We start from the raw sequence: 23,283 nt of genomic DNA, 5'->3' as shown, positions 1-23,283 counted from the left end.
AACTCTTTACTTTAATTAAAAACTTTACTATTACAGAAAAATAATAAATTTTACTATTATAAAAATTTTTTATATAAAAAAATTCATATTTCTTAATCAATCTCTTTTTATTTATTAATAATTTACAATATAAAAGATATTTCTTGATAAAGGTTTTTATTATGTCTATATTCGAAATCTTTCTAAAATTCTTGTAAAAAAATTCCCTGAATCGTATTCCCTGATCTTCCAAGCATTTTTGTTCAAAATTCCAGAAAAAAAGAATATTTTAGAATTTTTGGTGCAATTTTATGAAATGTTTTTTTTATTATATATATTTTGTAATACTTTTCACTTGTACAAAGAAAAAACATAAAGTATTTCTTAATTTTTAAATGTTAGAGAAATTTAGAATTATACTAAAAAAAGCTAATTTTTCTATAAGCATTTTTCAGTTGTATAAAATGTTTACATTACAAAATTTATTACTAAAAATTACATGAAAAAATATGTAGTGCATATTCACAATATTTGGTTAATACATTAAATATATAAACAAAAATATATATTTATATAAATAATATATTTTAAACATATAATCCACTTGGATTGTCAACTGTTTATAATATGAAAAATTATCAAAGAGAACATTTTTCAAAAAAATTTCTTGAATCCCAATAAAATTCCAAGAAAATTCTCTAATTTTTCCAGGTACAAAAATCCTTGAGAATTTCAGATTTTTCAAGGAGATACCTTATGTAAATAGTGTTTTATTTTGATATTAATTATAATAAGATAATAATGAAACAAAAAATAAAATAATGGAAAAATAAATAACAAAATATAAATACTTATTTACACTATAGATAAATATTTTATACACGGAGCTTTATGCATGCAGATACTCCTAATCGGACGATCATAATCCAAACTAACAGAGAAATAGCATTTTCATGTTGACATGGCCAACTCAGAACATCTTGTAACGGCCATAATGTACCTTCTGATAGGATAATCACAGGTTCTCTTTTATATATATATAAAAGTAATAAAATTAATATACCCTGAAAACATTATGAAATTTGATAAGAATAATAAAAAAATAAGTCGCTTTTTTAAGTATAAGAATCTTGAGATCCTTATTAGATTATAATCTTAAGAATAAAAGTTAATAAGAAATGAGAAATTATGTACAAATCTTTTTTGTATATTACAATGATTAATCTATATCATTATTTTTTTAATAGAAGAATAAAATTATAATATAAAATTAAATATATATATATATATATATATATATATATATATAATATAAAATTATAAAATTAAATATATTTAAAACAATCTTTGATTTATGGATTAATAACTATAAATCAATTATCACAAGCTTTTACTAGAATAATAGGCATAAATTAAATTATAACATTAATTTATTTATAAAATGATTAAAAATAAATATATATTTTTAATATAAAATTTACTTGCAAGTAATAACACATGAAAAAATCAATTAAGTTTAGCTATATATAATATTTGATATTTTGTTACATAAAATATATATTTTATTACATGTGCTCTCTAAAAAAAGGACAATATTGAATTATGGAATAAATTAAGTAATTTGGAAAAGAAAATGAAAATTTTCAATAAGTTTGTTAAGTACGCCAAACCATAACAGTTACAAAAATTTGTACAATTTCTCAGTTCTAATGTTATAATCTAATAAAGCTACAATGAAGTATCAAGAGGAAGTAAGTATATACATACATTCAGTATATGAAAACTGTAAGTTAACAACATTTGCAGTTTCAATCTCCAACTTAGTCGTTCATCCACTGTAAAAAAAAGTATATACAGAAAATGTAAATAATATGGCTATATAGAAATATATATAATATTTGTGGGTTTTCATATATAATGACAAACTACATTTTTATTTTATAGATAGATATTTTTATTTAATATTTTATTTTAATTTAATATTTCAATTTAATATTTTATTTTAATTTTTTACTTTGTTTCCTTACAAACATCTGTTTTTTATTTTACATATTATAAACTGATTGTTTTTATGAGAAATTATTTGTAATCTAATGATTCGTAAAAATCAATTAGTCTTGTCAAAATAATAATCTAAAGTGAAGAAGAGAAAGATAAACTTACTGTTTTTTTTCAATATATTTTCCAATTGGTTACATCTGCGTTGAAGCTTGGCATACTTGGCAAATTCGTTCATTATGGAAAGTCCTGTTATTTTTTCTTTTAAATCATTGAGTTCATTTCGCAATTCAATGTCATACTTCTTTTGCGCAAACACATGTGGAAATATCTATATTTTACACAATAGTATTTTGAAGTATAAAATATTAAGCAGCTTTATATATAATTACAATCACATATATGATTATAATATCTAGGTTTATAAAATTAAATAAAATAATTCTTGCAAATTTTGGTAAATGTTTAGTTTGACCCACTTTACTTCAATTTTAATAAAAATATACTCAAATTGATATATTTTTCCATGAAAACAAAGATTTGGACAAGTAAAAATTGAAAATATAAAAAAAGCTTTAAGCTTTAAAAATAAAAAGCCATTTGTGGAGATTAAGATATCTGTTACTAATAGAATACTGACAATATGAACATGTGTTGCAATGAAAAGGTACGTGAAATTTAAATAAAAATAGATATTTCTATATATTTACCAGTTATTGTTTATTGTTTACTTCTTATTTGATAAAGTAAAGTTCACGTCACTTGGTGATTTTTAATGCAACAAAATCTATAATCATATAATTTCACATAGGTTTATAACTTTCCATGCAAAGTGAGATATAAATGCAACAAGATCTACAATTGTACAATTCCACATGGGTTTCTTGGGCAGCTTTCTATATATGAATCAAGATGCACTCATATTAGATGCTTTCAGTATATGACAAAGTTTACATTTATTTTTTATTTATTGCACAATTCCATATAGATTTGCAACTTTCCACATGAAGCAAAGACTACCTATATTGACCAATGCTCTCAGTATATAAAGTGATATATATTCAACTTTCAATATAATGTTAGATTCAAACACATACAAGAATAAATGCCTAAAGTATACAAAAAATTGCAAATCTATGAAATTATATAAATATTAGACATCATCATCAAACCTATGTAGAATTATACAATTGTAGACCTTGTTACACACTGAAAGCATTTGTCAATACAAGTGGACCTCGCTTTATATGGAAAACTTTGGTAATATCTGCTACAGAATTGTATGATTGTAGATTTTATAGTATTTGGAAGTCACTTTGCACATATAAAGTTATAAACCTACATGAAATTATACAATTATAAACTTTTATAAATGGTATTAAAATCACCAGGCGATGAACTTTACACAGATTTAATAAACAATAAATAGTAAACGCGTGGAAGTTATTCTTACGCTTATTTTCATTGAAATTTCGTGTACCTTTTCATCGTGCACATCACTAATATTTTATGATAGATTTCACAAGTAACCTTCATAAGTAGCACTTAACTCTTTTCATATTATCAAGCGACGATTTGTAACTTACAAGTCTTTATTTTTATACAAAAATACATGATTAATTGTATTTTTATTACAACTTTTAGAGCGGCTCAAACTAAACATTTACCAAATTGTATTTAACAAAAATAGATTTATTAATAGACTCCAAAAATGAAACGTGTGGATTTACTCACAAATTTGATAAAAAAAGGTACTATATTATCTAGAATGGAACTCAAAGTAGTCACCACAAGTAAATTCATGTTAAATGATAAACAGATATAGATCTCTATCAGAGAGAAACCTGAGAGCAACCATCCCACTCCAGTGCAGTAATGGCTGCGTTCAGCAGAAAAAGCTGCTTTGCAACTGTTGTAAAATTCGTGAGCTTGATTGGCGTATGTTCTTAATTTTGACTGAATCTAAAGCCTACGGCACACGGTACAATTTTTCGTACTGGATTTGATAAGATTTAGTAAAATATTAGAAATGCTGCATTCTGATTGGTGCATTTTTAGTATTTTACTAAATCTTATCAAATCCAGTACGAAAAATCGTACCGTGTGCCGTCGGCTTAAGAGCATACACCAATCAGATTCACGAATTTTACAACAGTTGCAAAGCAGCTTTTCCTGCTGAACGCAGCCAATGGCCGCATCACAGACATCTATACTATATACTAGACCGCTAACTTGCGTCAAATACATGTCCACGAAATTTATGTACTAAATTCTCACGCATGCGTAACGTTGGTGGACAGCAGTCACGTTTGTGATTGGTTGATGTTATGTACAATGTACATAAGTATGTAATTTGTGTATAAACTTACAGTTGAATAAAAGTTATTTTTAAATAATATATAATCTTCTTCGTTTTTAATTAAAAAATTATTACAGCCTTTAAAGATAAAATATATCAAAATATATTTAAAAGGTATATGATATAATTAGAATCAAGATTAAAAGTATATATAGAAGATTAAAAATATATAAAGATTAAAAATATATGTATATAACATTTATATATATTTAAATTTATTTTATTACAAAATTAAAAGTTTATAATGTAAAAAGTACAATTTTTAAGGTGAAAACTTAAATATTAGCTGGCTACAGGTGTCCATCATATTAGTTTTCTACCAATATTACGCATGCGCGACCGCCATATTACATGGTTTTCGGGGACACATTTTATGTACAAAATCAATGGGAGTTAGCGATCTAGTTATAGTATAGATATCTGTGGTACTACATAATATCATCATGTATTACATAGATATAGCATATCTGTGATAAAACCTATAACCTGGTGAAGCAATTTACTGAAATCACGTGTAATAAAATAATTAACATTATGTTATCAATAATTAATATTATATTATATAATTAACATTAATATTATCATTAATGATTTTTTAATTAATTTTATTATTAACGCGACATGGTAAATATTCATTATATTATATTAATACATGATGACATTATGTAGTACATAATTTCCGTTTCCATTCCGTTCCGTAAAATGTTTGCCATGGGGAATCCGGCCATGTAAAGGCGGAACGGAATCATTCTGATTGGTTAGCCATCATATAGTTACTTTTCCGTTACTATTCCGTTCCGCTATTTCTTTCTCCATCGGGACGCACCCTTAACATGGCGTCTAGTGTCTCCATGATGGAGACTAGAGGACTAAAAAAGAAAAGATAACGATGCAACAGCAAAATAGGAACCATATCAAGAAAATTATTTCTCTGTTAACTGAACAATTGGCTGCATATGCTTTTAATTATCGAACTATTGTGAGGATAGAGGTAAGTAATGAAATTGCTTAATCTAATAATGCTAACATGATTAATATCAATTTTGTGAGCGCTTAGCGTAATAACAAGGTTAGAATTTAGGAAATTGATATTCATAAAATGTATAGTACATTTTTCGTATGAGATTTATCAATTATTTAAGTGTTGATTTTCGTTAGAAAATTTTGAACATGTCGAGAATAATAAAAATAATGTAGCATAATCAATCATGAAAAATTAACGCATCACTCATTTAATAGTTGCTTATACGAAATCAATGAGTATTCAATATTCTGAATCCTCTTTTATCGATAAAAGTGCTTCTAAAAGTGACTTGTAGCCAATCAGAAGGCTTATAAATCACTTTTAGAGGCACTTTTATCAATAAAATATGATTCATAATATGGGCTATAGTATCTACTTTATAGACTCATTATTGTATTCAGTAATCTAATAGAATTCCTTTAATAAATCTTGTGATAATTCAGAGATGCATAATATAAAATTTTCAGGAGGATGATGATGAAGAATTTTTTTCTCATAGTATTGGGAAAGGGAGATGCCCCAACACGCATGACCGGATATATTGAAAATATATCAAATTATACCTATAGTTCCAACAACATTTCAGGATGTCTCTAGATGCTTTTGAGGAATTGCTACGTTCAATTGCTCCTCTAGTAAATAATGATAATCAACAGGGCTGTTCAGTGATAGATCCTCGAAAACAGTTACTTTCCATAATTTGGCTGTTAGGTATACCAGACTCATACAGGTATTTTTGCAATAAGGAACCATTAAAAAAATAAAAGTTGACTTATCTCTCTAAATGTTTAAATAAGTTTCTATAAGCTTTCTTCTTGAATTGTTGGGAATCACCAAACATTACAAAAAAATTATACAAATACTTTATTATGTAGCTGTTTGTTACTATTTGATAACATTGTTATATTCTCCGAAATGTAGATATTATATAAAATATTATTTTTTGTTTAGATTTAGGTTTGGAGATCGATTTGATATGGCAAAATCTTTATTAGCAACGTCATTCGTTCGAGTTATTACTGCTTTATGCAGTATTGCACCACAAATAATATGTCGTTTCATCTTTTCATCGGTTGTCTTTTTCATCTCCTCGACAATTTTCTCGAGTTTCGTTCTTTTTCCTTTGTTTTGGGTTGAAGTCTCTGAGCTACGTTCTCTTCTATCTTCATCGTTAGTGAAGCCGTTGCTTTTATCAATCTCATCATCAAATATAGCTTTTTCGTTAACTGCGTCAAGCATGAGGGATGTAGACCCTCTTGTAAAAGAGGCTAATGCAATAGGTCCAATGTTTGGCTTGTGCCCAAATATCTCGTGAACAATGACGTATATAACTAGACCAAGCATTCATATACTTTGTAGGCGAGGAGAGTGAAGCCAGACATTGACAATTTAAGACAGAGAGAGAACGTTAAATGGCCTCTATGCTTTCTTTTTATTCTATAGACCAGTGCTGGAATTTACTTGCAACTTTCGGCCGAATTTCTTAGTTTACGCCTACTGTTCCCCTCTTACCGCTCGCGCCGCTCGTAACTAAGGAGCGCTCAGGAACGTGCGCGTCACAAATGTAATGTGGCAATCTATCTATTTAAGTTCTCTTTATTGTAATTACGTTTAAAAACACAAATATTTTAAATTGTTACAGAACATATACGTAATTAATAATAGAATACTTATTTTTATTATTAATAAGCAATAAAGAGAACTTAGATAGATTGCCACATAACATTTGTGACGCGCACGTTCCTGAGCGCTCCTTAGTTACGAGCGTCCGGTGGCGCGGTCGCTAAGGCGCGAGCGGTAAGAGGGGAACAGTAGGCGTAAGCTAAGAAATCTGGTCGAAAGCTGCAAGTAAATCCCAACACTGCTATAGACTATCAAGCTGTCAAAAGCAATATAGCGCGATATGGCGCAAACACGCGAATCTGGACGCGAACATTTAGTTTTAAACAGTTTTAAACATATACGAGCACATAAAAAAATATATATACATATATAGAGAGAAAAATATTGCAAAGACCATAGAAAAAAGAAAAAATGGCTAAAAAGAAAAAAGTTCTTTAGTAAACAAATTTAAGAAAATGTTATATATAAGGGATCATAATATTAATCAACAAGATATATGATACGATATACAAATTATATAAAATATTAAACGAAATAAATATAACGATATTTGTACTGTAATCATGTGTATACTGCGTAGTATAAAATAGTATTAATATCAATCACATATCAAAATAAATTGACATTTATATGATTCCACTTTTATTTATACTATCTTATATATAGCTCTTGTTTTAGGACGGGCATTTACTTCTTGTAAGAGAAAAGGAAAGCATAGATGCCGTTTAACATTCTCACTCTGTCTTAAACTACCAATTTCCGGCTTCACCTCCCTCTGAGAAGGCTTGGTCTAATTATATACGTCATTGCTCGTGAAATATCAAAGTAATCAAATCGATAAAAAGATGTCTCCACTTTGTTTTTACTTCATATTATCGATTTTTATGAGGTACCGTTTCTTTAAATTTTTAAATTTATTCTCACATTGTTTATGAGTGTATTTGTGGTCGCACGCATTCGACAGAGCGGAAATTTTTTTTCCATATTTCATTATGATCTCTAGTACTCATTTGAAAGCTGTTTACATTATCTTTGTATGCAGCCATTAATACTAAAATAGCATCATGCGAATTTGTTTTATCATTTATTTCTTCATTTTCAATCTGAACGTTTGGATTAGAGTAGATTCTTCACTTTGTACAGCAGATTGCATCTGATTACTGATGTTTAAAGTATTCATTGAAGCAATGTTTATGTTTCTTCCTTTAATGGATATATTTGGTACTGTCCTCACAACAGACTTTATATATATAAAAGATTTATCTAAAATTAAATAAAAAAAGAGAAAAGAAATTATTATGTACACATTAAAATCGAATAAAGTATGCAAAGTGCAGAAAAATTGAAACAAATTAATGCAAAGAAATTCAGCGTAAACTGATTAATATGTTTTTTAATAAACAGTTTTTAAATTCTTGTTGTAAATAATTCGTTATGATAAATATTCGTTATAGATTGTAATTTAATTTGCAGATTATAGAAAAAATTGTTAAGAGAATCGATATAAATAATAATTTTGTTAGCCTTTAGTAATTATCCTTGTGAACTAATCTATCATATTTTGAACGAGTGTTAAACCATCCTTGTTAAAAATTTTATTTCCTTTTTTATCCGTTAAAAACACAAATCGATCATTTTCAGACATTTTGACATTTATAATTTTCTGGCTAAACTTTTTTCACTTGTACAAGATACGTGTGTTATCTTTACTATACAGATTACCATACGACCACTATTATACTGTACTATACAAGCTGCTTGTTGCCTTTGGGAACATGCGTAATGCACACGTCGAGTAAAATTTATCCACCTCGAGTAAGAATAGTTAACTCTCAAGTTGACTCGAATGCATTTCTGGGGGTCAATTATGTATCACATTATTTAGTGAAAATTACAAAAGTGAGCAAATTTACTAGATATTGACTGATGAAATTATAAATATTCTAGTACATTTGTTCACTTTTTGTAATTTTCACCAAGTTGTGTGATACACAGTCAACCCTCTGGTCGCCGTTATAAGGTTTACTCGATGGTTTCTGAACGTCTCGAATTAACTAGAATTAATTCGAGTAAGATTTATGAACGTAGCCCAGCAGCGCCAAGGCGCGGCGCTCCGTCAGCATATCCCACTCTCCGAGCTCCCTACTCTCGAGGATCCCCGCTCTCGACCGTTGAAGCGGCCGAGCCGCCGAAATCGAGGGACCTCAGAGCGGGCACAGATTCAGTCAGTCTGAACCGCGACATCGAACTAGCAAGTTCAAATAGGATTCTATCCCTAATATTAATTTCTAATTCTAACTCTAATTTAATTCAAGTGTCATTCTAGTTTAAGTATCGAAGTAAACGATATTTTGTATCTTTACTTAGAATATATCTTTTACATGTACTGAATCTTGTGTTCATTTTATCTAATAAATTCCTATCCTACGTGACGCGCGATAAATCATCCAATGTTCCTTCCAACCTGGCACGTGTCGTTAGAATTTTGCTAATTAATAATTCGGCATATCCTGGATTTGAAATAGTGGCTCTGAGAGGACGACCCGCTCACCACTACATAAGATCTGGAATAGAGGCCTGTCGCTCAAATCAGAATCTGTGGTGTCCACTCCGAGAGGACAAGCCGCTCGTGGACACAGCCAACGTGATCACTGGTAGTGAGGACAAGCCGCACATCAGGAAATCGCTGAGGCAACGCAGCTTTTGATAATATTTATTAATCATTATAATGCCTAAAACACGCCGTGCCGGTCGGAAGAACCAGTTACGCCGTTTAGTACGTCAGCGCTATCGCGCCGTGCCAGTTAACTATGTCGACAATTCGCAACTCAATAATTATCCGGACGAGAAATACGAAGTGTTATCCTCCAAGCAAGCTAGTTTTAATTGTGAGACCCGGGTCGAGTCATTCGATCTCATATCAGTCGACGTTGAGGATAAGCAGTGTCGCCCCGTGGACATTCCCGAGAAGGATCCGCAAAGTGAGAAATCCTCTACCAAGAGTTCATAAGAAAATCAACATAGAATTAATCTACCACGCAAAATGAGCATTTCAAATATCCAAGTAAGTGAAATCTTCAAAATTCTCGTTTAAATCTGCCAGAGTGAATTTCTTTTTTTTTGTACCCTAATCCTTTGTTTTCTGACCTCAGCACGAGTTTCGCTTTTATGACCCGGGTCATAAACGCGTTTCCTGCAAGTTTTCTCGATTTCCCAATGTCTTAGAATGTTCTTGAAATATTCTCAAATAATATTTTCGTTCTATTTGGTTATTTTTATAAATAATTATAAACAAGTGACTATGATTTAAATACATTGGCTGCAAGTAGTCATGTAAATAGAAAAAAAACAAAATGTTTTTTTTTTCATAAAAAACGGTTTTATTATGAAAAAAAACAAAAAGCCGTTTTTTTCCAAATTTTGTTTTTTTTCTAGATATTTAATATCTTTATATTTTAATTATTGCAAATTGATTTTTCATTATTTTTAACTTTTTAGATGATAGATCTGAATTAACCAATATTATTTTATTATTGTAGCTCGCATTTCAATTGGCTATGTAATGCTCAATTAGTATGTAATTATTATTTTTAATTAGGTAAATATTCCAAAAACAAATTAAAATTAAACTTTAATAAATTGTGTTTATTATAGATACAAAAATACAATTCGTAATTTTAAAAAAAATGCACTTTAGTTAATATTTTAAATAATACTTTTTAATCGTCATTTTCATTCTCTGAATCCTCGAAATTCATTATAGAAGAATCTGAAATTTCATGTTCATCGGTTTCATCATCTAAACTAATTTCATTTGCTCTAGCTTCCGATACTGTTTCACAAATTTCAGACTCTTTGTTGCTTATGCTATCTTGAGGTTGAGGAGTAATAAATTGCTGTGATTGTGAACTTTGCAACTTTAAATTGTGTGCGATATAAACAATTTTTGCTGCCCTATCATTTGTTAATCTATTTCTCTTGGAAGTGTGTATTGCACTATATGTACTGAAGCTTCTTTCGCAGGCAGCTGAAGTGGTGGGTAATTTCAAAAATCGTACAGCTATTTTTGAAAGCTCTGTGCTTTTGCACAGATCATTCCACCATACTATTGATGAAATTTGATCAACAGTTTGCCAAAGAAACTGTTGGCTGAAAAATTCTTCTTTGGCTTGGAAGTTGGCTAAATCACAAAGGACTTTGTTTTCATTCAAATCTGGTATTTTTTTTGCTGAATCAAAAATCATCTGTATAGTTTCAGTCTAAAAATAAAAAAAAATCAGAATTAATATTTCCTATAAATATTGATAATAGTTTTTGATGAATTTGCAACTTGCAACATTTCACAAAAGAAAAATAAATTTTTTTGTGTTGTGTCTTGAGTAGTAGAAAATATACATAAATAATAATAATAATAAATGTATATAAAATGTACATAAATATTCTATTATTACAATTTTTTGTCTACCTACTTGTTCATTCGGTGTCAGATCACAACCATGTTTTTTCGGATCTAGAAGATTGCATATTTTATGAACGTCGCAAATAACAAACTCCTCTCTCTTGGCAATTTTTGCTTTCGCTGTCATTTTTTCATTTTTAGACAAAGGACAGAAAGGTCTAAAGTTCTATCCAAATGATTTTTAATATTTCGGAAGATTCCGATAACTGAAGAAATTCTAGGTTGATCACTCTCTATGAATGTAATGGCTGTTGCTATTGGCTTGAGCAAATCAATAAAACATTTTACTTTATTCCAAAAAGTTCATTAAGAGCATTTTTTTCAAAATAGGATGTTTCTTGTTAATAATATCTTGCAAGCTATCATCAATATCTAATGATTGAATTGCATACTTATTTATTTGTACACTTTCTAAGCAAGAAACTAACTGAACCCCATCTTGTCTCAACAGGTAGTTTCAAAGAAATTTTAATATCTTTCTGTTTTTCTTTAAATGTCGCCAAAACTACATGTGATTGTTTGATGCTTTTTATAATTGTTATAACTTCAACCAAAAATGTTTTTAACATTGGCAACTTTTTGAAATCACTGAATAATAAATTCAGTGAATGAGCAAAACATCCATACGTAAAAAGATTGGTGGTATTATTTTCTTGTTTTAAAATATTCCATGCAGCTTTCATGTTTATTGCGTTATCCGTAACAAGTTCAAAAACTTTCTGTGGGCTAATTTTTTCAATTACTAAATTTATTTCTCTGGCAATATATTCACCGGTATGTAATTCTTTTCCCGTTGTTACAATTTTATATAATAAAGGAAATGGTGTGGTAACGACAAAATTAATAATCGAATCGTTTCTGAGATTGCTCCAACCATCACATATTAGAGCAACTGATTCTGCAACCGCAATTTATTCTTCCACTAAAGAATTAATTTTTTCATATTCTTTCAGTAAAAGAGATCCGGAAAGTTCATAACGGGTTGGTATTTCAAATGCAGGCCACATAAATTTGAAAAACTTTGACCAATAAACGTTTTCTACAATACTTAAAGAAGTACCACTAGCAAAAATGGCTCTAGTCAATAATTCTTTTGCTTGATTTTGATCAGCTGGCTGCATGTTATCAACAAATGATAATATTTGTTTTTTACTAGTCATATTTGATGAAGTACTCGCATCTGAGATATAATCTGTGGAAACTTCTGAGGAAATTGAAAGTTCCGAGTCACTATTACTGTTACTTTTTACATATTTTTGTTTCACACTGTTAGGACATATCACACATATTTTCACATGATCTTTCATACGTGAACCATTTTTTGCAAGTTCTTTACTACAAAAAGTACATTTAAGTCGAGATACTTTTCCAGTACTTTGAATATCTTTAAATAAACAACTAACTTCTACGGGCTTACGCCCCGAACCTTCACGCTTCGGCATACTGGAATATACTAAACAAAAATTGTTAACAAATCGGCAGTTACTAGTGAAACATAAGTAAAGCGTTTCACGATGCTCGCTTATTTTCCGAGATTCCGAGACACTCGAGAAAAAAAGTGGGTGCGAGCGAGATAATCTATTATCTAACAATAAGAGTACCGAAGTTTGTTATAATCGGTCTTCGGCTTCCTCTATCCATTCGCAATTCACGAATATATATAAGCTTATTATTTCTTATAAAACAAAATTTTTTTATTTTTTATTTTATCTTTTTGAAAACAATTTCAAGGGATTTATGAGATTGTTGCGGTTAAAATGATATCATGACATAATTCGAATAATTTTCAATTAGATACGTAATAAAAATTTTAGTTATACATATATCTAATTAAAATTATCCGAATCATGTCGAGTTTAATGTAATTTACCGTAAAAGTCTCATTAATCCATTGAAACTACTTTCGAAAAAAAATTAATCAGAAATATAAGAATTTTAGTTTTTTTTATTATGTTAACAAAAAATTATAAAGAATGATATTATATTTTAAAAAGTAATGAAAAAAAAAATTGTTTTTTTTTAATGAAAAAAACTTTTTTTCAACTGTTTTTTTCTGTTAGAAAAAAAAACGGTTTTTTTACATTACTAGCTGCAAGTTCTTCTAACTCAAACCGAACTATTATTATTATTAATATCAGTAATAACAATTGTTGATTTGATTTTATATAACAATATAACGGTTTGCTTGTTTTTTCATTCCATATCAATCTGTTGAATTTAATGTTACATTCTTATTTAATTAAATTTTTCCTAATTGCTTCCGTTGCGTGCGATTTCGATCTTCTGATACTATGTATACAGGGTGGACCATTTTAATACGTCCACGGGAATATCTCCTCAAGTAGGGGCAATAGCGGAAAATGCCTTAGACAGAAGTTGTATGGCTTGAAGGGGGCCATAAGATGGTGTCATTGGTTTGACCTTGAAAAGTCGTTTGAAGGTCACGTGAAGGTCACCTTCAATTTTTTTAATGGGACCCCCTATTTTTTATTGCATATTCTTGTAGCTTACCTCCTTCAAGCCATACAACTTTTGTCTGAAAAATAGCCCTACGCCCGATACGCGCGTATCGCAATACGCGCCATGGGACGTCACCCTCAGACGAGTGACACCCGATTGACCACGTCGCCAATTGGCCAATTCGAAACTCTCTGATTGATCAATCGTTGCTGGTTATCCTAGATCGATATAATTGACTGTGGTCAATTGCAACGCGGTCAAACGGGACGCTCCCATCTCAGACACTAACAAGAGTTATTCCGAATACCTCGCATCGCTATTTAATAGACTAAGAGACTCACAAATCATAGCAAGAATAATCTAATTAAGGCAAAGGAAAAATAATATTACGACCGTAAAATTAATGTTTATAAGTTTAAAGTAGGTGATAATATATACTTGTTAAAAGAACCATTACAAGAAAAACTAGCGGATTAGTACGTAGGCCTATATAAGATTATAGACACTTTAAAAAACCATAATGTTAAGTTAGCCATAAGTAAGAACAAAATGCGAATAGTCCACGAGAATAAGATCAAGTTGTCGCCCCACTGTGCCCCCTCACTTTTCCCACCCTATCTTCCCCCACCCTAAATCCGATAGAAATATCAATGAGAATCGGACAGAGGATCAGCCAAAAGTTATCGAAACCTAGCAGAATGAAGACTTCCAAAATCATCGTTTTCACCTGGGCCCTAGCCATCACGACCACATGTGGCCTCATAGGCTACGACTGTGGAGGCCACAGCCTCAATTCAATCACATCGCTTTCCCTTCTGGATATTGGAAAATGCGACGTCGACGACATCGAACCAAACAAAGAAGAGATCTACGTGCAATTACTTTAATTGAGCGAATTTGATCATACCATGGCTATACAATGTAAAATCGAGATTGATCTCACAATCTATTACTACGGGATGCACTCTCACATATTAATAGTGTAAAATGGAAAACACGAGTACATTCGCGAAATATCCGCCAGAACGTGCCGAAAACTACACGAAAGTGGAAGCATATTCCTTGGAGGCAATGCTCTAATCACCGGAATTAAGATCAACACCATAACACCATAACATCTCAGCATAACCTTCACCGAGTCAGTCACCATGGATGGCGCCTGTCAGGCTACTCAGTCCAGCGATCCGTACGGCACTTGGGACAACGTGGTACAGGTCTTCGTGAAGATCATAACCAGGAACCTGGAAATACTTATCAAATATTCTATCAACAGGGTCATACTTCCCTCCAGGGCCAAATGCCGCGCCACGGTCGGAGAATGCAATGATGCAGACGGGATGACAATCTATTGGACTACAATGTCCATGGACACTTGTCAATTCAGACGGTACGACGTCCTCTATCAAGAAAGGACCGACTCACACCACGAAGCGCGCCAGAGGAATCACTCAAGTATATACTGTAACGACCAAGGAGACTACATTCGCTTTAACTCGCACAACGGAAAAAAACTTGTGCCGATACAAAATCATACAGACGGAACATCCCCAAGTTCTTCGTCTTTGAAACTCAACCAGGAAGAACTTTCAAGGGCCGATCGAGGATATCGATCTTCAACTTCGACATCTTTTCCTACGTCAACTCGAAATTTATCTATGTGGAAAAGCATTTGAAGACTCAGTTAACTCAATTATACAGAGACATCATGGAACAGAAATGTGTCCTGAAACGACAGATCCTTCAACACGTCCTCTCCCTTGCGAGCATCGTATCTGATGAGATAGCTTATAGAATAATGAAGACGCCAGGATACATTGCCATAATTACAGGAGAAGCCATGCACCTTATTAAATGCCCGTCGAATGTAAGATATGGCAGGTGGAAGACTGTTATAACGAACTTCCTATTACTCATCGAAATGGGTCCTTATTCTTGCTCCCTGGCTCATGAATACTTATCAAAGCTGGCACCGTCAGGGACTACAAGGAACTCCTATCATCGATGTACAAAATTGAAAACACTTAGTCTCGTATGACGCCGAGGTTAATAGAATCAATTGCCTCCGACGATTCAACCGCTGACCAAACCGAGATGGAAGTACGTCAGCCCATCGTCGCTCGCAACCAGCAGTATCTACACAGACGAAAATTCACTCGCCTGCGAGACCACATCATGTTCTCTATGGAAAATCTCAATGCTAACGATCGCAAAGGGAGTGATGGGACAAGAAATTCCATCAGGAAGTCTATCAATGAACCAGCTAGACGAAAAATCTCTGGACCGCATAGCGAAAAGTGCCGGCGCACGGATTTGTAACCCCTTCGGATCCGCCAACGCCGGAATACTTGTGATTTTTATGGTAGCACGCTTCGTTAAATTGATCATCGATACAATTATTCACGGCTATACACTTCACTCAATTTATGAGTAAAGTTTATACCTGCTGGGAGCTATATGGACATCGGTAACCAACCTGCTACTATATCTGGGAAACACTGACCAGGAACGGAGCAAACAGAGCAACGAGCCACAAATCCCTTGTCCCCCATTCAACGACAAAAGATCGGCCCTCAGAGCCTTCCCGATAGTAGAAGACAATCGATTCGCCCTCAGTGCCACCCCACAGTGGTGCGCGACAACAAAAAACTGAGAAAACTCTTAAACGACGAAGTTTGAATAAGTGTGGAAATTAAGTGCGTAGAATAAGAGAGCGTAGAATAGCCTTAGAAAATATAGTATCTAGCATAAAAACGTGTGTACTAGTTTAAGAAATAGTATAGCATGGAAAATGTTGGAGAATTGTCCAACATTTTCTTTTAAGGGGGGGAGGTGTCACGTCCCGCCAATTTTTCAATTTTTCTTCCTTATAAAATAGCTGTTTTGAAAAGCGCGTTAGTGGCGCGACATGACCCCGAACTCCAACTAGCGCCAAGGCGCGGCACTCCGTCAGTGTATTCCACTCTCTGAGCTCCCTGCTCTCCACTCTCGACTGCCAAGCCGTCGAAATCGAGGGACCTCAGAGCGGGCACAGATTTAGTCAATCTGAGCCGCGATACTAATTTCTAATTCTAACTCAATTCCTAACACTAATTCTAAAATCTAACTCTAGTTTCAAATGTCATTCTAGTTTTAGTATCAAAGTAAACAATGTTTTGTATCTTTACATAGAATATATCTTTTACATGTACTGAATCTTGTATTCATTTTATCTAATAAATTCCTACTCTACGCGGCGCGCGATAAATTATCAGTGTTCCTTCCAACCTGGCACGTGTCGTTAGAATTTTGCTAATTAATAATTCGGCATATCCTGGATTTGAAATAGTGGCTTTGAGAGGACGACCGGCTCGCCATTGCGTAAAGTCTGGAATAGAGGCCTGTCGCTCAATAAATCAGAATCTGTGGTGTCCGCTCCGAGACGAGCCGCTCGTGGACACAGCCAACGTGATCACTGATAGTGAGGACGAGCCGCACATCAGGAAATCGCTGAGGCAACGCAGCTTTTGATAATATTTATTAATCATTATAATGTCTAACACGCCGTGCCGATCGGAAGAACTAATTACGCCGTTTAACATTTCAGAACTATCGCGTCGTGCTAATTAACGAGTTTCGTTATTATGACTCGGATTATAAACGCTGCAAGTTTTCTTGGTTTCTCAATGTCTTAGAATGTTGTTGAAATATTCTCAAATAATATTTTTGTTCTATTTGGTTATTTTTATAAATAATTATAAACAAGTGGCTATGATTTAAATACATCGGCTCATGCAAGTTCTTCTAACTCAAACCGAACGTGTCTATTATTATTATTAATATCAGCAATAACAATTGTTGATTTGATGTTGTTTAACAATAATTGAAAAATTAATTATTGATGTGTCCGCGATTGTTTTGTGATCTGGTCGTGCCACCCCCCGACAGTGGATGAGTCTCTTTTTCGTGAGAGACCCTCGAAATCGCAAGGGTATTGCCAAAAAGCTTGCGAATTTTCGCACGTTGAAACCAGTATTGCATTGTGCATGTTTTGTTACTATCCGTTACCCGCGGAAGATTGTGCGTTATACAAATACGTGACTAAGCACAGGTAATCGCACATCAGCTGCGGAGCTTCCAATCCCCCAATTTTCTCATGTCTTCCTCGGAGCAACCTCTCCCCCCTTCTCCTTTATCCACTCTACCCTTCTACAGAACCTTCTTCGTTACCTACTTCTACACTCACAAAGATCTTCTCTAATCTCCGTTATCAAGGATGAGTCTCTTTCATCTCCACCTTCAATATCCGGAGAATTTCACCGAGAATTGGCTAATCTCGAAGCATTGCTCTATTAGTATCGCGACATGGTAAACGCCGCAGAGTATTGCGCTTTCGGAATCGTCGGAATCGAGCTCTTAAATTGACTCAACAACCCGCTATCTCTCCAAGAGATAATAGTTTAAAGAACAATAACTTAGCTAATAATTTAGACAATAGTTTAGACATTAACAACGACACACTTCTCTCTACATACTTTTCTCCTATCTGTATACCCAATTACTCTCTTATCTCTTCTCCAAGGCATTTCCCTTTCTTTTCCTCTCCATCCACATCAGCTTCGGAGTTTCCGGTACTTGCTCCGACTCTTCAATTTTCCCCTGTTTTTCATCGGAGCAACCTCTGCCCTCTTCTCCCTTATGGTGACCCATATGTGTGTTCAAGGCACGTGCTAGACTCATTATAATAACTATATCAGAATTTCGGATTTGAAGTGATGGCTCAGAGAGGACAAACCGCTCGCCGCTACAGAGAATCTGAGACAGAAAAATTATTTAAATTATTAATTTAGAGTTGTGGTTTGCTCTGAGAAGACGATCCGTTCGCAGACACAGTCAAGGTAATTCTTGATAGTGAGGATTTCCGCACATTGAGTTATTGCCAAGGCAACATAAATCTGAATATGATTTTTAATCTTCACAATGCTCAAGACACGCCGTGCTGGTAGGAAAAACCAACTCCGCCGTTTAATAGCGAGATATTATCGCACCGCGTCTACTGACTATATCGATATCGTGCAGCCGAATCATTACGATGAAAAATACGAATTGCTATTCTCTGGTGAAGTGATAAGTAGTGGTTTTGAAATTAAGTGACCAGCCCAGATAGACGTCGAGGACAAGGACAAGTCCTACCGCCCGACAATTTCCACGAGAAGGATCCGCGAGGCGCGACGTCATCCAACGCAGCTGCATAATTAATTAGCAGAGGAAATAATCAACCACATGGCGGAGAATATTCCGGAAAATTCTAGAAAATATCAGGTAAGTGGAAAACTTGAAAATTCTTGTTCGAGAAATCCTGTGCCTATAATTTCACTTTTATTACCCCGACCTTTGTTTTATGACGCAACCCGAGTTTCACTTTTATTGCCCCAAGCAACGTTTCACCACGTTTTCACTGCATTCTAACGCTCTTGATAATTCTTAAATATTATTTTCTTCACTTATTTTAGTTATTCACTTTATTCAACTAAATAATTTTTATAAACAATTAATATAATGAATTATAAACAAATTTACATCTATTACCAACTTTCACGAGATTATTCTACTGGATTATAAATTAAATCTAAAATTAATAATAATAATAAATTAATCAACGATAAAATTAATAATAATAAATTAACGATAAAATTAATAATAATAACAGAATTAATGTGTCCTCGTAAATTCTGCATATTGTTCCTCCTCCTTTTGAGGAAGAGTTAACTCCAAAGACAAAATCTTTATTTTGTTGCAAGAAGTTTCCATGTTACTACGACTATTATTAAGGAAGTGTCATGCATATTCTGTCGCGATAAACTCCCTTGCGCTGAGCGACCGGCCCAGGAATACGTAATTAAACATACACTCTTGATAGGTAACGACCCTGTAGGTATCGTATGCGCTTACTGTTCTAACCGGTTGACTCGTCTTCAAGATATACGCGAGTGTCTAATTGTTGCGTACATAAGTTACCTCGATAATTCAGACGACCACGATCGTAACGACGACGGTATCATAGCTATTTCCATTGTGAATAGAGTCCTTCTACCGACGAGTTACCCGCTTTATTCGATGCTTTCTTGTAAAATTTTTGAATAAATTTATCATCGTACGGTAAAAATTTTTGTTAGCCCACGTGTATCGCGAGAACCTTCTAAATCGCAAGTATCTCCGAGGAGAATCACTCGATTCGTTTGATCCGCAAAAGCGATCGGGCCCCGATAAGGTCTGAGTACCGCGCGCTCCGCGGCCATGACCTACCGGGACGTAACACTGCACGCAAAAAATTCTGACATGGCGAACGCAAAAACCTCATCTACTTTCTCTTCTATAGACACATCTTGCGATCACGCTATTCATCAATTACTTCAGCACTTCTCCAATATCTGTACAACGCAATATAAACTGTATTTTATAGAAACCGGGAACTTGAAAGGTCATCCGAATGTGTTTCGATTGTTTCTGACTTCGCAAATTTAAAACAAATTTGAGTTTGTAGTATGCCATTGGATAAGTCTGGATTCTGGACGACAGATACACCTGAAAACCGATATCCACGTCGTCCTATAATTTCCAACAATACGATGTCCTTTATGAAGGACCAGTCACTAAAATTACCGACAATAATACTGACACAACAACACCAGTGATCTACAGTGAGTAACTCAAGAAATTATCTTCGCTCTTATGAAAACAAAGGAACAACCACTGTGTGGTTACACGTTGCTTTGCACAGAAAACCTGAAGCTTTTTATCCCAGAAACCATAAGAAATAATATGTTCGCCAATCGAGAAACTATTCCCGTTAATAACCTTGACATCTTCACATGAATTCGTACATGAATTCCAAATTTGTGTACGTAGAAAAACATATTAAAGGGGGAAGAGGGCAGAGATTGCTCCGACCCTTATCCACTCTACCAGAACCTTCTCCGTCACCTGCTCCTGCATTCACAATAAGATCTCATCCTCCAATCTCCGTTACAAAGATGAATCTCCTTCACCTCCACCTTCCGGATATCCATCCTCCAATATTTGGAGAATTCCACCGAGAATCGGCTGATCTCGATGAAATCTTAAAGGACTTCGCAAGAGACCTGCCTGACCTCGAGGGAGGTTCTCCCGACTTTGAATATCTCGATCCTGAGAAGCCGGCGAATAATCGAAAGACTCCCGAACCCAGCTGTCCCGACTTGTTAAATCATTTTTTAACTCAATTTCTTCCCATCTTAATTTCTCGATACTTGAGGGAGCATTTTGCGTGGGCCCAGGTCCCGGGGACCACGAGGAATTGCACAATTTTTTAACCAGCGCTTCCGCTGACGCTATCATTCCATGATACTTGGCGGGGTTCCTACTTCCATTGAGAGTTCCCATTCAAGCTCTATGGAAGAAGTTCCTCTCTTCCACCATCCACTTTAAAAATTCCTAACCCTCTATCCTTTCCTGTCACCTAACATGTACATATAATGTACACACATTTAGAAATTAATATTTAATATTGTATACCTCAGTCGGAATTATAGATAATGTATAAAGTTAAAATTCCCCGCTATATTCCGACTGATAATCCCTGAACTTTTGTAACACCCGCGAAAATTATTTACATATCACACACACACACAAAATAAAATTTAGGACTTGAAACCATTATAAATGTACGTCGTTCAAGAAAAATAATTTAAAACTAAATTTTTACTTATAATTAAATTTATAATTCTTTCAATTATTTAACCCTCTCTCTTTCTTCAATGAGATCGCACAAGGTCCCGTCCCGCGTAAAAGGGATTAGGTTCCCTCATCTAAAAGAAACCGCCGAGTAAATAGGCCTAACATAAATAGGTTAAACATATAGTTAAAAAGGCACTCTCAGTCGCTGACCTGTGTCAGGCCCTTCGGTTCGCTCAATCCGAACCACACACGTCCTTCTAAAGTGTGTGGTAAGTAGATTACGTTCTTTCAGATAGCTCATTCAAGTAAGAATCTGGACGTAACAGCAAAAAACAAGAATGTTTGACTTTCGAACGCTTAATGCAAGTAACAACCCGTGATAATTTACTTCTGTTGATTGAAGATTAATTGGACTTATTAGAAGGAAAAAAGTATTTTATGACGTTAGATCTTAAAGATGGATTTTTCTATATCAAGATGCACAATGACTCCATAAAATGGCCTCGTTTGTCACAGGAGAATATGAATATGTGAGGATCGTCGGATTAAGAGACGCTTCTCTTAAATTTCAACCTTACGTTACGCAAGTTTTTAAGGATCAAATTGCTATGAGAGAGTATACTTGGACAACTTTTTTATCGTGATCGAAAGATAATAGAATATCACCTTCAAGTGTTAGAAAAGATATTTAAACTCCTCACCGTGAACATTTTAGAGCTACATTTGGATAAATAGCGATTTTTTCAAACAAAATATGATTATTTAGGTCAGTGCTGGGATTTACTTGCAACTTTCGGCCGAATTTCTCAGTTTACGCCTACTGTTTCCCTCTTACCGCTCGCGCCGCTCGTAACTAAGGAGCGCTCAGGAACGTGCGCGTCACAAATGTAATATGGCAATCTATCTATTTAAGTTCTCTTTATTGTAATTACGTTTAAAAACACAAATATTTTAAATTGTTACAGAACATATACGTAATTAATAATAGAATACTTATTTTTATTATTAATAAGCAATAAAGAGAACTTAGATAGATTGCCACATAACATTTGTGACGCGCACGTTCCTGAGCGCTCCTTAGTTACGAGCGTCCGGTGGCGCGGTCGCTAAGGCGCGAGCGGTAAGAGGAACAGTAGGCGTAAGCTAAGAAATCTGGTCGAAAATTGCAAGTAAATCCCAACACTGATTTAGGTTATACGATAACTAATGAAGGTATCCGACAGATCAGAGTTTCGAAGCAATACAAAAATTTCCGGCCCGCGAAACACTCGAGATGTTTTTTAAAACTATGTTCCTACTTTAGAAAATTTGTCGAGAATTATATTTTGATAATAGCAAAGCCTCTGTATGATTTAACGAGGAAACATGCGATGATTTCAAATTTGAAGAAACGGAAAGATGAGTGTTCGATATACTTAAGCATCGATTGATAAATACACTCATTTTAAACCTGTACTTTCTGCGAAATAAAACAGAGTTTTATTGCTATGCGAGCGGAGCGGGTTTCAGGACGATAATATTGCAAAAAAAGATAGGCGGAAGCTGCATCCCGTGTTCTATTTTTCTAAAAGAACAACACACAATCGACACACGAAATCCATCAGCGAATTCAAACACATATACTTTTATATTTTATTTGGCTAGAATAGATTTAAGAGAATGTTATTTTTAAGCCCATAATTCACGTTT

The 23,283-nt window shown here is 33.5% G+C and overlaps 2 protein-coding genes across 2 annotated transcripts; one reads left to right on the top strand and one right to left on the bottom strand.

Annotated features, from left to right (window-relative positions):
- Window positions 1–729: 729 nt before the first annotated feature.
- LOC145969318 (guided entry of tail-anchored proteins factor 1) lies at window positions 730–3,906 on the bottom strand. The gene is made up of 4 exons (XM_083095337.1): window positions 3,712–3,906; window positions 2,143–2,308; window positions 1,747–1,814; window positions 730–1,043 (listed from the first exon to the last, which is right to left on the bottom strand). The coding sequence occupies exons 1-4, from the start codon at window positions 3,778–3,780 to the stop codon at window positions 855–857; spliced, it is 492 nt and encodes a 163-aa protein (XP_082951463.1). The 5' UTR covers window positions 3,781–3,906; the 3' UTR covers window positions 730–854.
- Window positions 3,907–5,137: 1,231 nt separating this feature from the next.
- On the top strand, window positions 5,138–17,089 carry LOC145969317 (uncharacterized). The gene is made up of 3 exons (XM_083095336.1): window positions 5,138–5,327; window positions 5,828–6,090; window positions 6,312–17,089. Exons 2-3 carry the CDS (start codon window positions 5,948–5,950, stop codon window positions 6,673–6,675), a joined length of 507 nt encoding a protein of 168 aa, XP_082951462.1. The 5' UTR covers window positions 5,138–5,327; window positions 5,828–5,947; the 3' UTR covers window positions 6,676–17,089.
- Window positions 17,090–23,283: the final 6,194 nt, after the last annotated feature.

This window comes from Camponotus vicinus, unplaced genomic scaffold, assembly GCF_025532165.1.
Source record: "Camponotus vicinus isolate PSW18456_S1 unplaced genomic scaffold, iyCamVici1.0 SCAF_3, whole genome shotgun sequence".
NCBI classification, from domain to species: domain Eukaryota; kingdom Metazoa; phylum Arthropoda; class Insecta; order Hymenoptera; family Formicidae; genus Camponotus; species Camponotus vicinus.
Note: the sequence above shows the minus strand (reverse complement) of the source record. Positions and strands in the feature narration are given on the sequence as shown.

Coding starts and splice junctions, on each gene's coding strand:
- LOC145969318 (XM_083095337.1), bottom strand. CDS start 3,780: ATGAATTTACTTGTGGTGACTACTTTGAGTTCCATTCTAGATAATATA. Junction 2,309..3,711: donor TACCTTTTTTTATCAAATTT/GTGAGTAAATCC, acceptor TGTAAAATATAG/ATATTTCCACATGTGTTTGC. Junction 1,815..2,142: donor AAATATATTGAAAAAAAACA/GTAAGTTTATCT, acceptor TTTTTTTTACAG/TGGATGAACGACTAAGTTGG.
- LOC145969317 (XM_083095336.1), top strand. CDS start 5,948: ATGTCTCTAGATGCTTTTGAGGAATTGCTACGTTCAATTGCTCCTCTA. Junction 6,091..6,311: donor GGTATACCAGACTCATACAG/GTATTTTTGCAA, acceptor TTTTTTGTTTAG/ATTTAGGTTTGGAGATCGAT.